Source organism: Colius striatus, chromosome 4, assembly GCF_028858725.1.
Source record: "Colius striatus isolate bColStr4 chromosome 4, bColStr4.1.hap1, whole genome shotgun sequence".
Classification (NCBI taxonomy): Eukaryota; Metazoa; Chordata; class Aves; order Coliiformes; family Coliidae; genus Colius; species Colius striatus.
This window is the reverse complement of record NC_084762.1, coordinates 2,915,109-2,932,525: the sequence shown is the minus strand read 5'-3', so window position 1 is coordinate 2,932,525 and position 17,417 is coordinate 2,915,109. Positions and strand designations below refer to the sequence as shown.

Below are 17,417 nucleotides of genomic sequence, written 5' to 3'. Positions count from 1 at the left end.
ACAGAATGGTGCTATTGAGCAATCTATTTGGAAAAGACAAGAAAGAAAAGGCTACTTAGTATTTGTCACACCACCACCATCATTAAGAACAATTACATGGAAGGAAACCAGGAAGAATGCCAGACTTGTGTTTGTCCAGAGCATAGAAAGAGGAGGGGGAATAGTATGAAAACTACTTTTTTTTTCTCTCATTCATTTTAAACTCAAAGGTATTTTGCCACTTCCCAGCAGAAACCTGCTGTTGCTTTTTTGACCTGTGCATCAGAAACACAGAGTCAGGAAAAAACTCAGTAAGATTTGTTTGATGGAAATGAATCTGTCACTTTTGAAGACTACAGGGCTGGATGAAGGGGCTGAATTTTTGAGCACAAAGGCAATTTTATGATAAAAATACTAAAGCTGAAACATCAGAAAGTGGCAGGCTACCCTTAAGACCAGTCTTAATGGCCTGACATTGCTGGTTTGAGCCACGGTGACTTCCCTGCCTCAGGAGATCCTAAAATTAAAGACCTTTAAAGTGATCACAGTTATTTATTGCTTCCACCGTTGTGTTCTGAGCAGTACACAAATGATGGCAGGCTCTTCTGCAGAAAGCCTCCACACAGCTTCCCCACCAGCCCAGCATCTGCCTGGGTGACAGTTTTTGGGGGAGTCAAAAGCTGGATGCTGCTCCAGCACTGGCAGAACCTCTGGCAGAACCGTTTTGGAGCACAACCCTGCCAGTCTGTGGGGTGAGGAATTGCCTTTCCTTAGAGTTGGATGCTGCAGGTAAGTGTCTGTGAATAAAAAATAACAGGGAAAAAAAGAAAGACAGTGATCACAACTAAATCCCATGCAAGGTCTTTTTGGTTTGTAGACTATGTTTGAACTGAGTTAGATGTATCACTCAAGAAAAGAAAGGAGTTAAGAGATGCTAAGACTTCAATTGTAGGAGAACCCTTTTTTCCTCGGTGTGCAGGGCTCAGCTCATCCCTCCTTTCCAGGAGTACCAAGTCTGAGCATCGTATTTCTTAACACAAGAAGCGATCCCCACACCGAATTAGGCATTATGCAACATCCCACTACAGGATGTCTGCAGCCAACTGGAGTTTAATGGGGTGCCCAGCGGCTCTGTAGCTCTGCTTTGGTGCGATGCTGAGGTCTGGGGGACGTCACGGTGCTGCGGAAATGGTGCTTCCTCCTTGGTGCTGTGTGAGCTTCTGCTCAACTGCCTTCTCAACTGTTGGTAGAGATGGCAGCAAGAGGCAAGCTGAATGCTGGGAGAAGGCACAGGAAGGTGAGAGCGAGGCAGGAGGGTGAGTACAGATGGCTGGGAGTCCAAGGGGCAGAAGAAAGGAGCACATGCCAAAAAAGGAGTGGGGCAGCCCAGCCCAGCCACTGGCTCTCCTCTGGGGCTGCCCTTGGAGGGGTGGCCTTCCCAGGCAGCTGCAGCTCAGCTCATGAATATGCAATCTGCTGCTGCTACATATGCAGCAGAGAGGTAATTCCTCTTCAGCCTTGTGGCTGTGCTGCTTTTTGCTTGGGTTTGCCAAAACAGCTTTAAAGATGAAGCGAAGGCTTTTACTTCTGTGAAGCTCTTCACGAAACGTTTGTTAGATCCGATGGAATTGGATGGAGCTGCGTTTCTCCTTTCAAGTGAACGCAAACAGCGTGTTTCCTGACTTTCTTTTTTCCTGTTTGTTGTGTTTCTAACAGAGCTTTTTGAACTTGTGTTACTCAGAGAACAAGTTTCAACTCAAAAAGTCCCCAAAGTGGATAAAGAAGAGAAGGTATTAGCATATTCTCTCATTAAAAGTCTCCACGGAGGTGTTTCTGCCTTCCCAAACCAAACATTTCCATATAAGTGATTGATATCTGCATTCATATAGGTATACACAAATGGCTTCTTACCTACTCAGTGTATGAAATGAGCTGGAAATGTCTTGACACTCCTGTAACAACAGCAAAGTCTTGTGTCCCAGCCAAATGGAAGCAGACAGGCAGTTTGTGAGGGAAAACAGTACCATACAACTTTAGGCAACAGATTTTCACTCCTAAGTAAATAATGTCCTCAGTAAAACACTTCCCAGCAATAAAAGTTCCCCACAAAGCTGTCGGGGAGAGTTCAAAGTGCTTATGAATCACGTTGTATAAAGGTGGATGGGAGTGATGCAACTGTACAATGGAGTTTTCTTCTTGCAAGCAGGAGGGGAGGGCTCACTTTCATGTCCCGGTTCCACCTCCCATCCTTAAGCACGCTCTGCTTTGATCATGAATATCCCCTGTCATCGTGTTATTTTAAAAGCCAAGGGCTTTTTTTTGTTGTTGTTCCCCCTTAATGGCAGGTAGCTCAGCAATGTTGTTTTCCTTGGCTCAAAAACAGGTGACAGAGAGATGGTGAGGAAGATGCGGTGGCCTCTCACGTGCAAGTCCAGGAGGCTAAAATCGGCTCGATACTCCCTGTTTCAAAGGCAGCTCAGGATGGCAAGGCAAAAATAGATGTCACAGAGGTGAATTTCACTTGCAGACAGAAAAAACAAAAGTAACACTTGGGGTTTTTTTAAAGAAAAAGAAAATAAGATGCCACCTTTCCCTACCATGCAGGTGCCTGTCCCAGAGGGACAGGGGAAAGAGATGTCCAGGGAATCACCTGAATACTTCCAAATATTTCTGCCCCACATGGGTTCAGTCACCTGAGTCCCACTTTCAGGGGTAGTGGGAGGCTGTTCTCTCACAGCTACACAGACACAGACACTCAGGACCAGGTCGGAGTGGGAAAGTCACCTCTGCACAACCTTTCAGGAACTGACGCCACCACAGCCGAGGGGGTGGGAAAAGCTCAGCTGCGAGGGCTGCAGTTAAATAAGCCTGAGTGGTGGTAATCCTCAGCTTAAGAGGGAGGGAAAAAATCTGCAGCAGTACTATATCTGCCTGTTCTGAAGATATTTGAATGTGGCTGTGGTCTGGTTCACGCAGAAAACCTTAAATCGGTGCTCAGAGCACCCAGTGGCGCTGCAGATCTGTCCAGCTGCTGTGGAAACATGCTCCAAGTCTCAGCAATCCACATGAGAATGTCAGAACCCATCATAATGTCATTATTAACGTTGTTGATGACCATGAAATCATCCCCCCCCTCCTCCCAAGGAGGTTTACAGCCTTTCTCAAAGCGTTCAGTGGCATTAGAGGTGAAGGTATCAGCGTGGCCTCTCTTTTCCTGCCATTTCAGCCCGAAACTTGTAGCGTTGCGCTGCTCAGGGAAACCAGGGAGGGAAGGGGGGGAAGGGAAATAATGATGATAATAATAATTAAACAAATCAATCCCTCGTTGGGTAAGCTGCGCTGTTTCCCACGGCTACCAGAGGAGGCTCAGCGCTGCCACCTCGCGTCCCTTCCCGCAGCCCCGGCTTTTCCCCGCGCCTGCAGGACACGACATGAAGTTTGGAGGCTTTTTTGAAGTTGTAAAAAAGGCGGAGAAACCGTGCCAGCGCACTTAAAGCTGCGTTTGAGATGGAAGCGGCACTCCGCCGCTTTGCAGCTAGGCTTAAAAATCCGGGGAGCTGAAAAAGGCACTTTCGGAGCAGAGCTGGAGGATTAGGGGTGGAAGCAATTAACTTCAAGGAAAAGGCCAAGAAATGGCAGTAAAATGCTTTTTACAGAGTTTCACGTCGTGTTCTTACGGTCGTTTTGTGAAGCTGATCCGAACTGCACTTCTGTGAAGTTTTCATTAGGGAAATTAATCCTCTTGTCTCCACATAAGATGCTTCAGGAACCCAGATGAAGTGGAGGTGGCTGCTTTGCCCAGGGTCACACCTAACTCACCTGGAGATGATTGTTCTTCGTGCTGTTGGAGCCCCTTGCCCACCGTAAGCCAAGGGAGCGCAAAGCTCCGCTCAAGCCGCTCCCATGACTCTCCCTGTCTGTTCTGTTTTCGTTTGCTCTGTGCCTAAGAACATGAGAACGTTTTCCTCGCTCTGTAGGTTAAGCAAATTTGATATTGGTATGTAAAATACTATAGCTGGGGGTTGAAATCCTTGTGGAGGCCGTGCTGACAGGTGGAGAAGCCAGAAGCCAGGCTGCTCCCTGTCCAGGCTTTTCACCTTGTTGCACATCAATACCCAGTGTGTGAATACACCCAGCGCTTACTCCTGACACCAGAACTCCAGCCGGCCTCTGTTTCTATAGGTGGTGGTGGTATGTGGTAGAGTAGATTTTATCTCAGCTTTGGGCTCAGAGGTGAAAAAAAAAAAAGAGTATGATTTACCCCTTGCAAACTGTAAAGGTGGGAAACTCCACTGGTGGCACTGAATGTCCTCAACCCAGCAGAGAGATGTTTGAGACAGTGCTTAGGAGATGCTGAAAGAGGGAACAATGTCTCATTTTTTTTTTCTTTGCAAGGGAAGTGATGATTTAGTTTGTATCTTCATGAACAGCCTCAGTGAGGTAGGTGACCCACCAAGGGAGGGATCAGGACTTTGGTGTTTCACTCAGCACTTGGTGACAATGTGACAGTTTGAGCCCATCCTGGGATCTTAATACTCGGAGCTTGCTCTCAAACTCACTAGAAACCCTGCTGAAGGATCCTGCCGTCAATTTCCTTGGGGAAATAAAGATGTAACTTATTTTTAGACCTCTTTCTTAGACATTTCAGCTGTTTCCAACTGTATTTTTTCCTCTGATTTTAAAACAAGTGTATTTAATACAAGTATATTGGTGAGGTGTAATTAAAAAGTGTATTTAATAAAAGTATACTGATGTGGTGTGAAACAAAAGAATTTCCCAGCTGTTTTATCTAACACCCTTTTGGTTCCCTGTCCTGATGACTGAGGTGAGGAACCTCTGGGGAGTAATGCTGACATTTTTGGATGGCTTTACCATCCCCTTTCCCTGAGCAGTGAAGGGGGTGGTTGGTGCTGAGAGGCCTTACAGGGTGCTCTGCAGCGCTGCCCTGGTTGATCACTGCAGGATGGAGTGAGGGAGCAAAGAGGTGAAACAGCAAGCCCCAAAACACACTTTGCACCCTGGGGAGATCGGGGGGCTGGTGGGGGCAATACCTGCCTGGTGGGGTGCGGGGAGGGCTAGTACCTGTCTGCCGCTGCTCTCATTCCCCCCGCGGCCCCTCCCGCTCCCAGGGGACTCGGCGGGGCCGGGGCAGGGCTCCCCCAACCGCATCCCTCCGAGGTCGTGGCGTTGGGGCTGAGGGATGCAGGATGCGAGAGCATCCGGGGAGGGCGACGAGAGGCAACAGCGGTTCCTCCCTCACGGCGCGGAGGGGGAGAAGACGCCGGTGTCCGCGATCGACTAACGCCGGCGGTACGGTACCGGGCTGGCCGGCGGCGGGAGGTGCCGTCCCCGCGTCCCCTCCCCCGGGGCTGCGGGGCGGAGGGGCCGTACCGGCAGCGCTCCGCGGGCGCGACCCCTTGGTGAGCCGCGGCGGGGGTGTGTGCGTGTGAGTCTGCGTGTGCGTGTAAAGCGTGGGGATGCGCACGCGGGGCGCTCCCTTGTGCGTGTTTCCCCACCCCCCCCGTTACCCCCCACCCCCGCACCGTTGCCCTGGAGCGTCCGGGCAGCATCAGGGACACCCCCCCACACACACACACACACCCCGTCCCTGGTCCCTTTGTGCGGGCAGATGTCCCCCGCAAGCCGCCCCACCCGCGACCCCCACGGGCACCGGCGCGCGGGGAGGCGGGACGGCGCGTCACTCCCCATCCCTTCTTTTCCCTTTTAGTCGCTATTTCTATTATGATGATTTTTGCCGATTTCCGAGTTTTTTGCGGTGGGCGGGGTGTTGGAAGGGGGTGTATGTGATGGGGGGTGTGTGTGTGTGTGAGTGGGTGTGTGCGGGAGGGGGGGAGGGGATGGAGGGGGGGGGGGTGTGTGCGTGCGGGGATGGGGCTGGTTGGTGAAAGGGGCCGCGGGCACGTGCGCGGCGGGGCGGCGCGGCGGGGCTCGGGCCTCCCCTTCGCCCCCTTTGAGAGAGGAGAAGAGAGGAGGAGAGGAGGAGCCCGATCCCGATGGCAAGTTCGCCCCGCCGCCGGGAATGAGGTCAGCGCGCGCGCTCCCCATTGCACGCGGCGCCCGTCGCCGCGCGGCCGCGGCGGCCAATGGGCGAGCGGCGGGGCGGGGCTTGGCACGCGGAGGCGTTGGATACAGCGCACGATTGGCCGCGGGGGAGGCGCTGCGAAAGGATAAAGCGCGGCGGGGCGGGCGCCGGGGTCCGCTCTCAGCTGCGCTGCGGCCGGCGGAGCTCAGCGCGGGGCGGGGGGCGGCGGCGGCTCCGCGGGGCTCCGCGCGCGCGCGCGGGGGGCGACACCGGCCGACCCAGGAGGAGGAGGACGGGGCTGGTCGCCCGGTTCGCCGCTTTTCCTTGCCGGGGACGTACACTCTCGTTCATGCACGAGCGCGCTTTTCGTGGTGGTTTTTTTTTTTCTTCTTCCTCTTCTCCCGGAGATTTTTCTGATCGTTACTATTTTAATTTTTTTGCCTTATTTTTTTTTTTTCCTGAGGGGTTTTCGCTCGCTACCTCACGGCTGCTCAATCCTACCTGCACAAACTCCTGACCGCCGATCCCTGCCGCCGCCACCACGCGTCCCGGAGCCGGGGTTCTCGGGGCTCCGGGGGGCGCGCCACCCGCCCCCTCCCCCGCGGCCGCGCACGCCGGCCGTGCCCAGCGCTCAGAGACTCTCCTGAAACGCCGCGGGCTAGGCGAAAAAGCACTTGTGAACTGGACCAGCTGCTTCGGGGAGGGGGGACACCCGAGGTGGTGAGGACAAAAAGCAGACCGACACCCCCCCCCCCCCCCTCCAAAAAGCAACCAAACAAAAAAAAAGACAAAAAAATAAGGGCCCCAAACACCCCAAGGAAACAAACAAACAAACAAAAAAATCCCAACAACAAAGCAAACTTGGACGGGCGGCTGGCGGCAGTGCTTTTGCAGAAACTCTTGTGTGACCGCGGGCGGCCCCGCCGCCGCTTCGAGGGGCAGAGGACCGCGGCGCCGGAGAGGAGGCGCCGGTGTGGAAGTACAAGTGGTGCGGGGAGCAGGGGCGCGGGCGCGGGGGGCTGCGCGGCCCCGGTGCCGCTGTGAGAAGTTGCGCGCCCTGCCCCGCGCCGGAGCGGCGCTGAGCCCCGGCGCCGAGCCCCCCGCCGCCGCCGCGATGGTGCAGCAGACCAACACGGCGGAGAACACGGAGGCGCTGCTGGCCGGCGAGACCTCCGACTCCGGGGCCGGCATCGAGCTGGGCATCGCGTCGTCCCCCACGCCGGGCTCCACCGCCTCCACGGGGGGCAAGGCGGACGACCCGAGCTGGTGCAAGACGCCCAGCGGGCACATCAAGCGGCCCATGAACGCCTTCATGGTGTGGTCGCAGATCGAGCGACGGAAGATCATGGAGCAGTCCCCCGACATGCACAACGCCGAGATCTCCAAGCGCCTGGGCAAGCGCTGGAAGCTGCTCAAGGACAGCGACAAGATCCCCTTCATCCGGGAGGCGGAGCGGCTGCGCCTCAAGCACATGGCGGACTACCCCGACTACAAGTACCGGCCCAGGAAAAAGGTGAAGTCGGGCAACAGCTCCGCCAAGCCCGGCGACAAGGCGGACAAGGGCGGCGGGGGCGGCGCCGGCGGGGGCAACGCGGGCGGCGGCCCCGGTGGCCCGGCGGCCGCGGCCAAGCCCGCCCCGAAGAAGGGCGGCGGCGGCGGCGGCTCCAAGCCCTCCCCCGCGGGCGGCGGGGGCGCGGGCGGCAAGCCGCACGGCAAGGCGGCGGCGGCGGGGGGCAAGGCGGCCCCCTTCCCCGGGGAGCCGCCGGCCGCCCTGCTGCCGCCCGAGCACCAGGCGCTCTACAAGCCCCGGGGGGCGGCGGGCGCGCCCGGGGGCGCCGGCAAACCGCTGGCCGAGAAGAAGCTGAAGCGGGTTTACATCTTCGGGAGCGGGCAGGCGGCCGCAGCCTCCTCCGCCTCCCCCGGTGGGGCCGTGCCCGGCAGCCCCACGCTGAGCAGCTCGGCGGAGGCCGGCGACCCCCTGAGCCTGTACGAGGAGGGAGGAGGCGGGGCGGGCCGGCCCGACGGGGACTGCGGCGGTACCGGCTGCCCCTCGCCCGCCGGCTCCGGCTCGCCCTCGGATCACCGCAGTTACACCAGCCTGCGCGCCTCCTCCCCGGCCCCCTCCACGGCGCATTCCTCCTCCGCGTCCTCTCACTCCTCCTCCTCTTCCTCCTCCGGCTCCTCTTCGTCGGACGACGAGTTTGAGGACGACCTCTTGGACCTGAACCCCAGCCCCGGTTTTGAGAGCATGTCCCTGGGCAGCTTCAGCTCCTCGGTGCTCGACCGGGACCTGGATTTTAACTTCGAGCCCGGCTCGGGCTCGCACTTTGAATTCCCGGACTACTGCACGCCAGAGGTAAGTGAGATGATCTCGGGGGACTGGCTGGAGTCCAGCATTTCCAACCTGGTTTTCACTTACTGAGGCGAGAGCCGGGCTCTGCAGGAGGAGGCACAGCCGCGCGTGGGCGGCAGGACTCGCCCCCCACACCCCCCCTTTCCCCACGCCGGGGTGCTTTGGTTTCTCTCTTTTTTTTCCCCCCTTTTATTGGTGGTGTTTTATTTCTTTATCATTTTTTTCCTGGGAAAAAGGGGCTGGTGAGACTGCTTCTTGTACCGGGGGCGAGCGGCGGCGGGAGAGGGATCGCCCTCTCCTTGCCAAAAGGCCAGCAGCAGTCCCCTTCCTCCGCCTGGAGACGGACCCGCACACGCCCCCTCTCCGAGAGACGAGTCTGGCGTTGCTTTTGCAGAGACTGCCTTTTTTCCTTTTGTTCTTATTTTTTTTTTCCTCGTATTTCCTGAAAAAGAGAGACGGAAGGGAGAGGGGGGAGAAAAACAAAACCACACACACCTCTGGGTTCTTTGTTATTGCCCACTTGATACGAATAAAGAGGAGGGGGAGCGATGCGTCGTGCTGAGCGCACGCTGGATGTCTTGAGCGTTCGCCCTTTCGTGTGAAAGCGCGATCCGAACTGCTTGGAGAGGAGGCGGAAAAAAAAATGAACAGGAGAAAAACAAAAATATCGACCCCAAGGCCTTGCAAGGTTCACATTTTGTGGGGGAGAAATCCTGTCCCGGTTTCTTCTGCAGTGAGAGGAGGCGACGATGATGGGAGGAGGAGGATGGAGCTGGACTGAGATCTCGGTTGAGAGGAGAAGAGCCAGCCTTACACTTGGGAGCTGGCTTGGAAATACGGGGTGGGGGGTGGGGGGGAGTGGAAGATAATAATAAACTGAACCGGATTTGCACGTACAGCTGAGGCGTCGGCAGCGCTTTTCTCAGTCACCTTCTGTCACATGGAGAGAGAAAAATCGAGCCGAAACTTCAAGAACACTGAAAAAACAAAACAAAACCCTGCTTTTTGAAACAAGAGACCGAACGGGAACAGTTTCTGTCGTTATGTGGTACCGGGGAAATGGAGGGCGATGGCTTTTGCGAAGAGAGAGAGAAAAAAAAGCAACCCGAAAACACTTTGAAAAAAAAAAAAGAAAAGTAGGTTTTTTTTCTTCTTACTCAGAATCGTGATGGTGTTGGATTATTTCACTGGTGGGGTTTAATATAGCATGTTATCCTGTCTATCTTTTTAAGATTTCTGTAAGACTGTTGAACAGTTAAAAAGAGAAAAGAAAAGAAACCAACAAAAACAAAAACCCAACAAACTAACGTTAGGATAATATCCAAGCAGATAGAAGGCGCTATGTTTGATTCCTACAGAAATATCACCAGCTTTCTCTTGGGTTTTTTGTTTTGTTTTGGGTTTTTTTTTTTTTGGTTTTCATTCTTAAGTCTTTGAAAGGATTCAAACGCAACTCAAATCTGTGCTGGACTTTTTTAAATAATAATAATAATAATAAAAAGGAAAAAAAAAAAAAGAAGACAATTCAGGACCAAATTTTTTTCTCAGAGTATGTATGTGTTTGTTCCTTCTAGCTGTAAATGAAAAGGACTCTTTGGGTTTGTTTGTTTTTTTTGTTTCTCACCGATGCTCCATCCTCGTATTGTGGTTTGGTTGGTTTTTTTTGTTGTTGTTGTTTTTGTTTGATTTGGTTTTTTCCTTCCTTGTAAATGTAATCGGATGACATTTTATAAGTGGACGTATTTATACTGGCCAAACAGTTTTTTTTTTTTTACTTGTATTTCTTTGTCCTTTTTTTTTTTTTGGTAGTTCTCGTCGTTACCCGCACCATTTTTATGTCTCCTTCACTGAAGGGCTAGAGTTTTAACTTTTAATTTTTTATATTTAAATGTAGACTTTTGACACTTTTAAAAGAAAAAAAAAAAAAGGCGAAAAAAAAAAGAGAGATGAAAACGTTTGATTATTTTCTCAGTGTATTTTTGTAAAAAATATATAAAGGGGGTGTAAATCGGTGTAAATCGCTGTTTGGATTTCCTGATTTTTAACAACAGGGCCGCTGGTTAAGTATCTCACACGCGTGTGCGCGCTCACGCTCACTCCCACTCTCACCCACCCGCGAATCAGCCCCTATTTTGTCCGTGTTTACGCTCCCATCTGCAGGCATCTTAAAGTGACAGCATCCCGGACACTGTCTGCTGCCGGTTTGGGGCGGGAAGGAGCGGGGGGGGGCGGGGGGAGACGAGGAAGAAACCTCCCCTCCCCACCCCCACACCCCCTCCGGAATGGAAGTCAAAGCAAGCGGTGCAATTCCACGGAAGGGATCCTGTACCTTTAACTTGTTTAAACCACATCTTTTTTGCACTTTTTTTTTTTTTTTAAGAAGCTGAAAAAAAAAAGAGAAAAAAAAAAAAGGAAAAAAAAAAGAGATTAAAAAAAAAAAAGAGGAAAAAACACAAAAACCCCAACCCACCACCACCCAAACCCGTGCCGTTTAAACCACTGGATCTATCGAAATGCCGGTTTGAGTTCGCGACACTCTTGTACTGCGTTTTTTCCATTCTTGTATTTGACTATTTAATCCTTTCTACTTGTCGCTAAATATAATTGTTTTAGTCTCTTTATGGCATGAGGATAGCATATGTATTCAGGTTGATAGCTGTTGTGTTTTTTAAGATGAAGAAAAGTGAAAACATCTTTGTACATTTAAGTCTGTATTATAATAAGAAAAAGAAAAAAAAAAAAAAGCCACAAAAAAAAAGAAGATTGTGTGTTTATGTATGTTAATATAACATGACAGGCACTAGGACGTCTGCCTAATGAGGTGGTTCCGTTAAGGGTTTATAACTTTTTTTTTTCTTGGTTTATTTCCTTTTTTTTTTTTTTTGCTTGTTTTTTCTTTTCCTTTTTTTTCTCGGTTTTTTTTTTTTTGGTCATCCATCCTGTGCAATATGCTGTGTAGAATTTTCTTTTGGTTTGGTTGGTTTTTTCCCTTCTTCTTCCTTTTTTTTTTTTTTTAATGGGTCCATCGATCACCCGCAAACGCAAAAAAAAAAGAGAAAGAGAAAAGAAAGAAAAAAAAAGATCATGCCAGCTAAACCGTGTCAAGTTCACTGCCTGTCAGATTGTTGATATACCTTCTGTAAATAACCTCTTTTTTTTCCCTTTTGTTTATTTGGGGTTTTTTTGTTTGGGGTTTTTTTTTGTTTCGGTTTTTTTTTTAATTGTTTTCTTTTATGTTTGTTTTTTTTTTTTCTTCGGGAAGGAAATAAAATCAGCTGGAACTGAACCCTAACACTGGGCTGCTCTTGTCATCATTAATGCCTCGTCCCCGGGATCAACCTCCAACTCTCTCCGCCCCCAGCCCCTCGGAGCTCCCGCTCCGCCCCGGGGCGGCTCCGCAGCGCCGTCGGTCCGCCCCCCGCTCCCTCCTTCCCGGGAAAGGGAGGGAGAGACATGGGGAGAATATTTTCTTGTTCCGTTGCTCTCTCTCTCGAGTGAGAGCCGCCGGAGCTGCTCGGCAGTCCCATCTCATCCCTTCCCCCTACCACCCCGCTAAAAAAGAAGTTACTTCGAGGTACTTTCTACGGCAAATGTTTGGCAAAGCCCCGTTCCCCGCCGCCGGGAATGCCCGGGGGCCTCGGCGATGGGGAGGGGTCCTGGCCCCCACCTCCCCGCTGGCCGCTGACAGTGGTGTGGGGGGCTCCGACCTGCCCGTCTTCCCCCTCCTGCCTGCGAATATGCATCACGTCTCGAAGAGTTGTTTTGTAAACCGATTAAAGCATCCCCCTGGCATAATGGTTTCACTTAGCTGGTAATTTACAGCTGGCTTTCAGCCAGGAACCCTTTTTTCCTTTTTTTTTCCCCATGAAAAAGGAGCGGCAGAGGAACACAGAGGTCGCGCGGGCAGTTTGGCCGAGCCACGGCCACATGAGGTTAATATTTGCCCGGCTTCAGCCCCAGGAATTCCCATCTTGTATTTGCCATGCAAAAAGAAACCCTCCCCCCTCCCCCCCCCCCCCCCCCCCCCCCCGGCACCTCCACACCCCGGAGCTTTGCATTCGGCCCCTTTCCTTTCCAAGGCCATCTGCACGCCGAGATGTCACTGCCTGGTGTGGGGAGTGTGCTGAAGGGGAGGCTGGGTGCCCAGCACCCAAGCTCTTGCACTTGAAGCTCAGTGCTGAGCCCCAACCCTGTGGTTATCCATCAATTTGCTCTTGGGACTGAGTACTGGTCATAAACAGGGAAGAAAACGGCCATGGATGGTGACAGGATGGGTGACAACCACTGTCAGGCGACAGACCTGGACTGCTGCTCCCAGCTCCCGCTGCTGCCCTTGGCCTGTCCGCCCTGAGCTACGGTTAACTGGAGGGGTTTGATGGTTTCCTGCTGAACTGGAGGGGTTTGATGGTTTCCTGAGTACGTTGGGTTTCTTCTCAGCTGTAATCAAGTCCAGCGTTGTCAAACAGGTTGTTTCTCTGGGGACTCTGGTGGCACAAGCTGCTGGATGGCTAAGTGGAAGTCAGACTAAAATGTGTGTGTGTATATATATGTATATATAAATATATATATATATCTGTTGTGGGCTCTCCTTTTCAAGAGGTTTACAGACCTGCCTGGACACATTCCTGTGCCCCTTAATCAAGGGGAACCTACTTTAGCTGGGGCTTGGGCTGGATGAGCTCTGCAGAGCCCTTCCAACCCCCAACCATTCCAGGATCCTGTGTGTTCACACAACGTTAAGTATGGCCACAGATACATAAATGGGAAATACTCATCTGTTCCTTACTGCCAGCAATAAGGAGTCAGGCAACTCTCCCAGTAGATTAAGCCACACAAAGGTACATCACGAAATGTTTCATTGTTTTGGGGTGGTTTTTGATATATACCCCATATTTCTAATGTAACAGTTTTGAAGGGAAAAGCAGTAGCCTTTGAGCTGATGTGAAACCTAGCCAATGTATTGCAAAGATTGTTTAACACAGATCTATGTGAAAGAAAACTAGATTTTCAGAATTGCAACTGGTGTCTGACCACAAGTTTGCTCAATACCGGATCCTCTCTTGGATGTGAGCCATAGTACCCATCAAGAGGTGCAATTCCACAGCATCGTGAAATCGACTGGAGGCTGCTGTCGCTGTCGTTTCCTCCTGCCGCCCGCTGCTGCGGGGGCCTCTGCCTCATCTGGCATGAGGGGCCCCAGCCCTGCTCCTGGAAGATGTAACTGTGCTGAAGCAAATGAGGTAAATCAAAATCACTCCTTTACCCACAGTGCCTTCTGGTCATAAGCGTTGGAGAGGCTTCTACAGCCACACACGGTCGTTGTCAACAGTGAATCTCACTCCACTTGTTCATTCTATCCTCCGTGGCATCGCTTTCTTTTTTGTGTCCTCTGCAACATCTTGTGGTAACACACAGTGGCTTTATTCATGTGCCAAGGGAAGTTTCTCTTTTAACTTTGGTATAGATCATTCTGTCCCTTCTTAAACCATGACAATTTTGTTTCCTCTTCCTCCTTCACTAAGCCACTCATTTTTGTAGCTGTTTGCTCTTTCCCCATCTCACACTGCTCAGAGACACAGAAAGGAATCGAATTAGAAGATTTAAATGAAAAATCACCATAATAAGCTGCTGAAATTTCATCTCAGTAGACCCTGCCTCTTTGGAAATCATTAATTTACCTGCAGATTCAATGAAGGCTGTTCACCTCAGGAGTGTGTATATAATTCTCAGTAACCAGGTCTGCCTCCCCTGTGTATCACTCCATTGCTGTCTCTTCCCTGTGAAGCAGCCTGTGGTGTGACTATTGTGGGCCCTATTGTGTTTTCTTTCTCTTCCAGCACCAAAGGAAGTGTCCCCTCCTCTGCCACACCTGCTTCCACAAGAAACTAGAAAAAGTACCAGCTTAGACCTTAAACCCTCCTCTCAAGCTCTCTTTATTCTGCTTGTTGCATCTAGTTTTTGAATGTGTATAATGGGGTTAATTTTTCATGTGAGAGTAGCTCCACAAAGGCCCCTGGAAAGCTTTGAAGGTATTAACAAAGTATTACAATGAGACCTCCTGGGTCTACACATGCTGTGATCTTGATATACCAGAGTCCAAAAATGATTATCCACCTCCTGCCATTTCACTCCCTCCTCTCCAGGGCCCTCCAATGCACTCTAAACATCAGCTGGGATTTTTGTCACCAACGTGAGGAGACTGAAGTGTGGCTGTCTCCAAGATGGGTGTACTGTGGCACAAAGGGTGACTTGATCAGTGATTACCCAGTTGGTGCCTGTTTTGAGCACTGTACATAACCTATAGTACCCCAGACTGTAGACCCAGTGAATTACAGACCCCAGCAGAATGAAATCCCCTAGAATGGGATTTGGGTGTAATTCATAGGCATGGCTATGCAGCTTTTCCTAATCTTACCTCTTTGGCTAGATGATACTACACTGAGTGACTTCCTATGATGTTTTTCCTACCCATACACTAACTCCTAGAATCCTTTCTGCCCCTGTACAAGCTTTTATTTTTTACAAAGCTCAATTCTCCTGCCTGTCAGAAGAGTATTCCCAAACCCCAGATGGCTCTTGTTACATCTTCCTTCTTAAATGAGCTTAATTGAAGCAAGGGACAACGTAAGACTGGCTACTGGTGGGGTGATGGTCAGTGGTTTGTGACAGAGGAGGGCTTGCAGGAGTAGGAGCAAGGCTGGCAGGTTGGTTGCAAGGGGCCCCCCTGTGGGTCTTTCAAAATGATGGGAATTAGGTAAACGTAGAAGCTCAGCCCTGGCATCAGCCAAGTGAACCAAGAGCTTTGAGCCCTGTTTGGCACTGTTGTGACAGCGAAGTAGTAGAGGAAACATGTGTTACACCAGCAAAGCTATGCTTTGTTGTGTTGGCAGTGCCCTTGCCATGTAGAGCTGGCAGAAAAGGGAAAACATTGGGTTTTTTCTTATCTTTTCTTATCCTTTTTTGCTCTCTCAGTAATTCACTCCATTTCTTCCTGGGCCAATCTCCAGTTTACATTCCTTTCCCTGACCTTGCTTCTTCCCAAATGTCTTCCTAACCTTCTCCAAGAGGAGCTTTGCTAATATGGTGTTAAATATGTAAATTCGCACTCAGTGAACCCAGAACATTGTCATTCCCCGAGCATTCACCTCCTTCCTTTGCAAAAGGCACATTGTGGCAGTAGAATGAAAAGAAATCTAATTTCAGATGTATCCAAGATACACTATCGTCCTGAGCTTAGTCCAGGGCTCTCAGATGAGGGTATCTCTGCACATTGTCTGCCTCAAAAATAGCACCAAGCTGGGTACAAGCTGTGACTGCACTTCTGGAAGCTAAATGAAAACAGCTGTTATCTAACTGAATAATTTAAGAGGCTGTTGCTCAGGTTGACTGTTTTGAAACCTTGCTATGAAACCAGACAAGCTCTGACTGCGTTATCTCAGCACATCTCACCAAAACCTGTATGCTCAGGTTGAAGTCCAACCACAGCTTTCCAATGGGCAAATTCTTGATGTGTTGGAGAAAATATAATGGAGGGACTTTTTGCTGTAGCAGCCTGCTTGAAGTTTGTGACTGCATGCAGCTCGTGGTCTGTCCCTTTCAAGGAAGTGAAGCAAATATCCAAATCTTCTCAGGAGCCCAGAAGGCTAAAGCTCTAATGACTGCTGCAGTGGGATGGTCGCTAGCGAGGGTACACCGATACACTGATGGCAGCGGGTGACGTGGTACAGCGTGGAAGCTGGTGAGTGGCAAAGGGAATGGCAGTTTAAAGGGGGATCTGGATCAGTTTACCACCATGAAAGCAAATTCAGATGTCTTCAGACTTGGCAGAATTTCTGCTGTGGTTCAGAAACGTGGTGTTTGAGGTGTCACTCCTGCGGTGCCATCGATTCTCACTAACTGCAGGTACCAAGAAGGGCAAAGCATTTTCCCATCATGTGAGATAGCGCCTGTGCAGACATAGGTACTTGTGTTGTAATTATATATAACTTTAGGGCTTAATTTCCAGAGAAGGATGTATTTTCTGTAACTGTTCCATTGTTCCAGAAAGTGATTCCTTTCTCTAATAAGAAAACAAGACGATTACTTTCTAATGAAAGAGCCTACGTAGTTGTAGCCGTAGGGAAATGAGTGGTACAGAGGATAAAACAGGAGGAAGCAGGCATCTTCAGATTAATTCCTGGTCTTCCTGCAAACCTTGTCCAAGACTCAATGTGATTTGGAAAATCTTGTTATGCTGCTTTGCTTTGGATTGGTTTGAGGTTGGTTGGGGTTTTTCTTTTTCCTAATTAATAAATTAAAAATGTATGATGATTGTAGAAAATAGGGTAATGGAATAGAATAAGAACAAACCTTTACATCTGTATTCGAAAAACAATGAGGAATCCTGGGTATTTTGAAAACCTTTGGGTTTGTTCACTTGGATCAGCATTGGAGGGGAAAAAAATAGCATGAAAGTTGTTCTTTGCTTGTGGCCTCTCCTCAGTTTTAAGAACTCAAATGTGAAGCCTTATAAACTGAGTCCTACCCCAAAATGAAAATGCACACTAGTGCTCTGGAGCTGTTCTGCAATGGAGGGTCATAAATTCCAGCTCAGCTTATCTAGATGGGGTATTTCACGTAGCTCTAAAACGCTGCATTATCTCAGTTAAGGACACACACACCGGGAGTTAGACTTTGGCTGACGTACACAGTCATAATTATGTGAAGGAAGCTTCCTAATTCCATTAAAAAGTTGTTCCAGGTTTGGGTAGAAATTAAATCATAGTGTCTTCTCTCTTCTGGTGTGTTGTTATTGTTGTTATGTGGTTGTTGATGCCTTTAATCCTAGATCAGTAGCTCGTCTCCTTGGTGCACTGTAAGTACAGGACAAAAAGAGAAGGGCCCACTTCAGACTGTTTAAATGTAGGACAGAAAAGCAGCCAGGGGTATCAGCAGAAAACAAAGTGTCACTACCATTGAGTTTGGCAGCACTGTTCTCACAGCAGCAGCTGTGAGATGCTCTTTCATTTGCAGATATCACAGGTGAAGGCAGGTATTAGTGAG

At 50.3% G+C, this 17,417-nt stretch overlaps 1 protein-coding gene across 1 annotated transcript; it reads left to right on the top strand.

Annotated features, from left to right (window-relative positions):
• The first annotated feature begins 6,248 nt into the window (after positions 1–6,248).
• SOX4 (SRY-box transcription factor 4) lies at positions 6,249–8,921 on the top strand. Its single transcript, XM_061995690.1, has one exon. The coding sequence runs from the start codon at positions 7,137–7,139 to the stop codon at positions 8,442–8,444; it is 1,308 nt and encodes a 435-aa protein (XP_061851674.1). The 5' UTR covers positions 6,249–7,136; the 3' UTR covers positions 8,445–8,921.
• Positions 8,922–17,417: the final 8,496 nt, after the last annotated feature.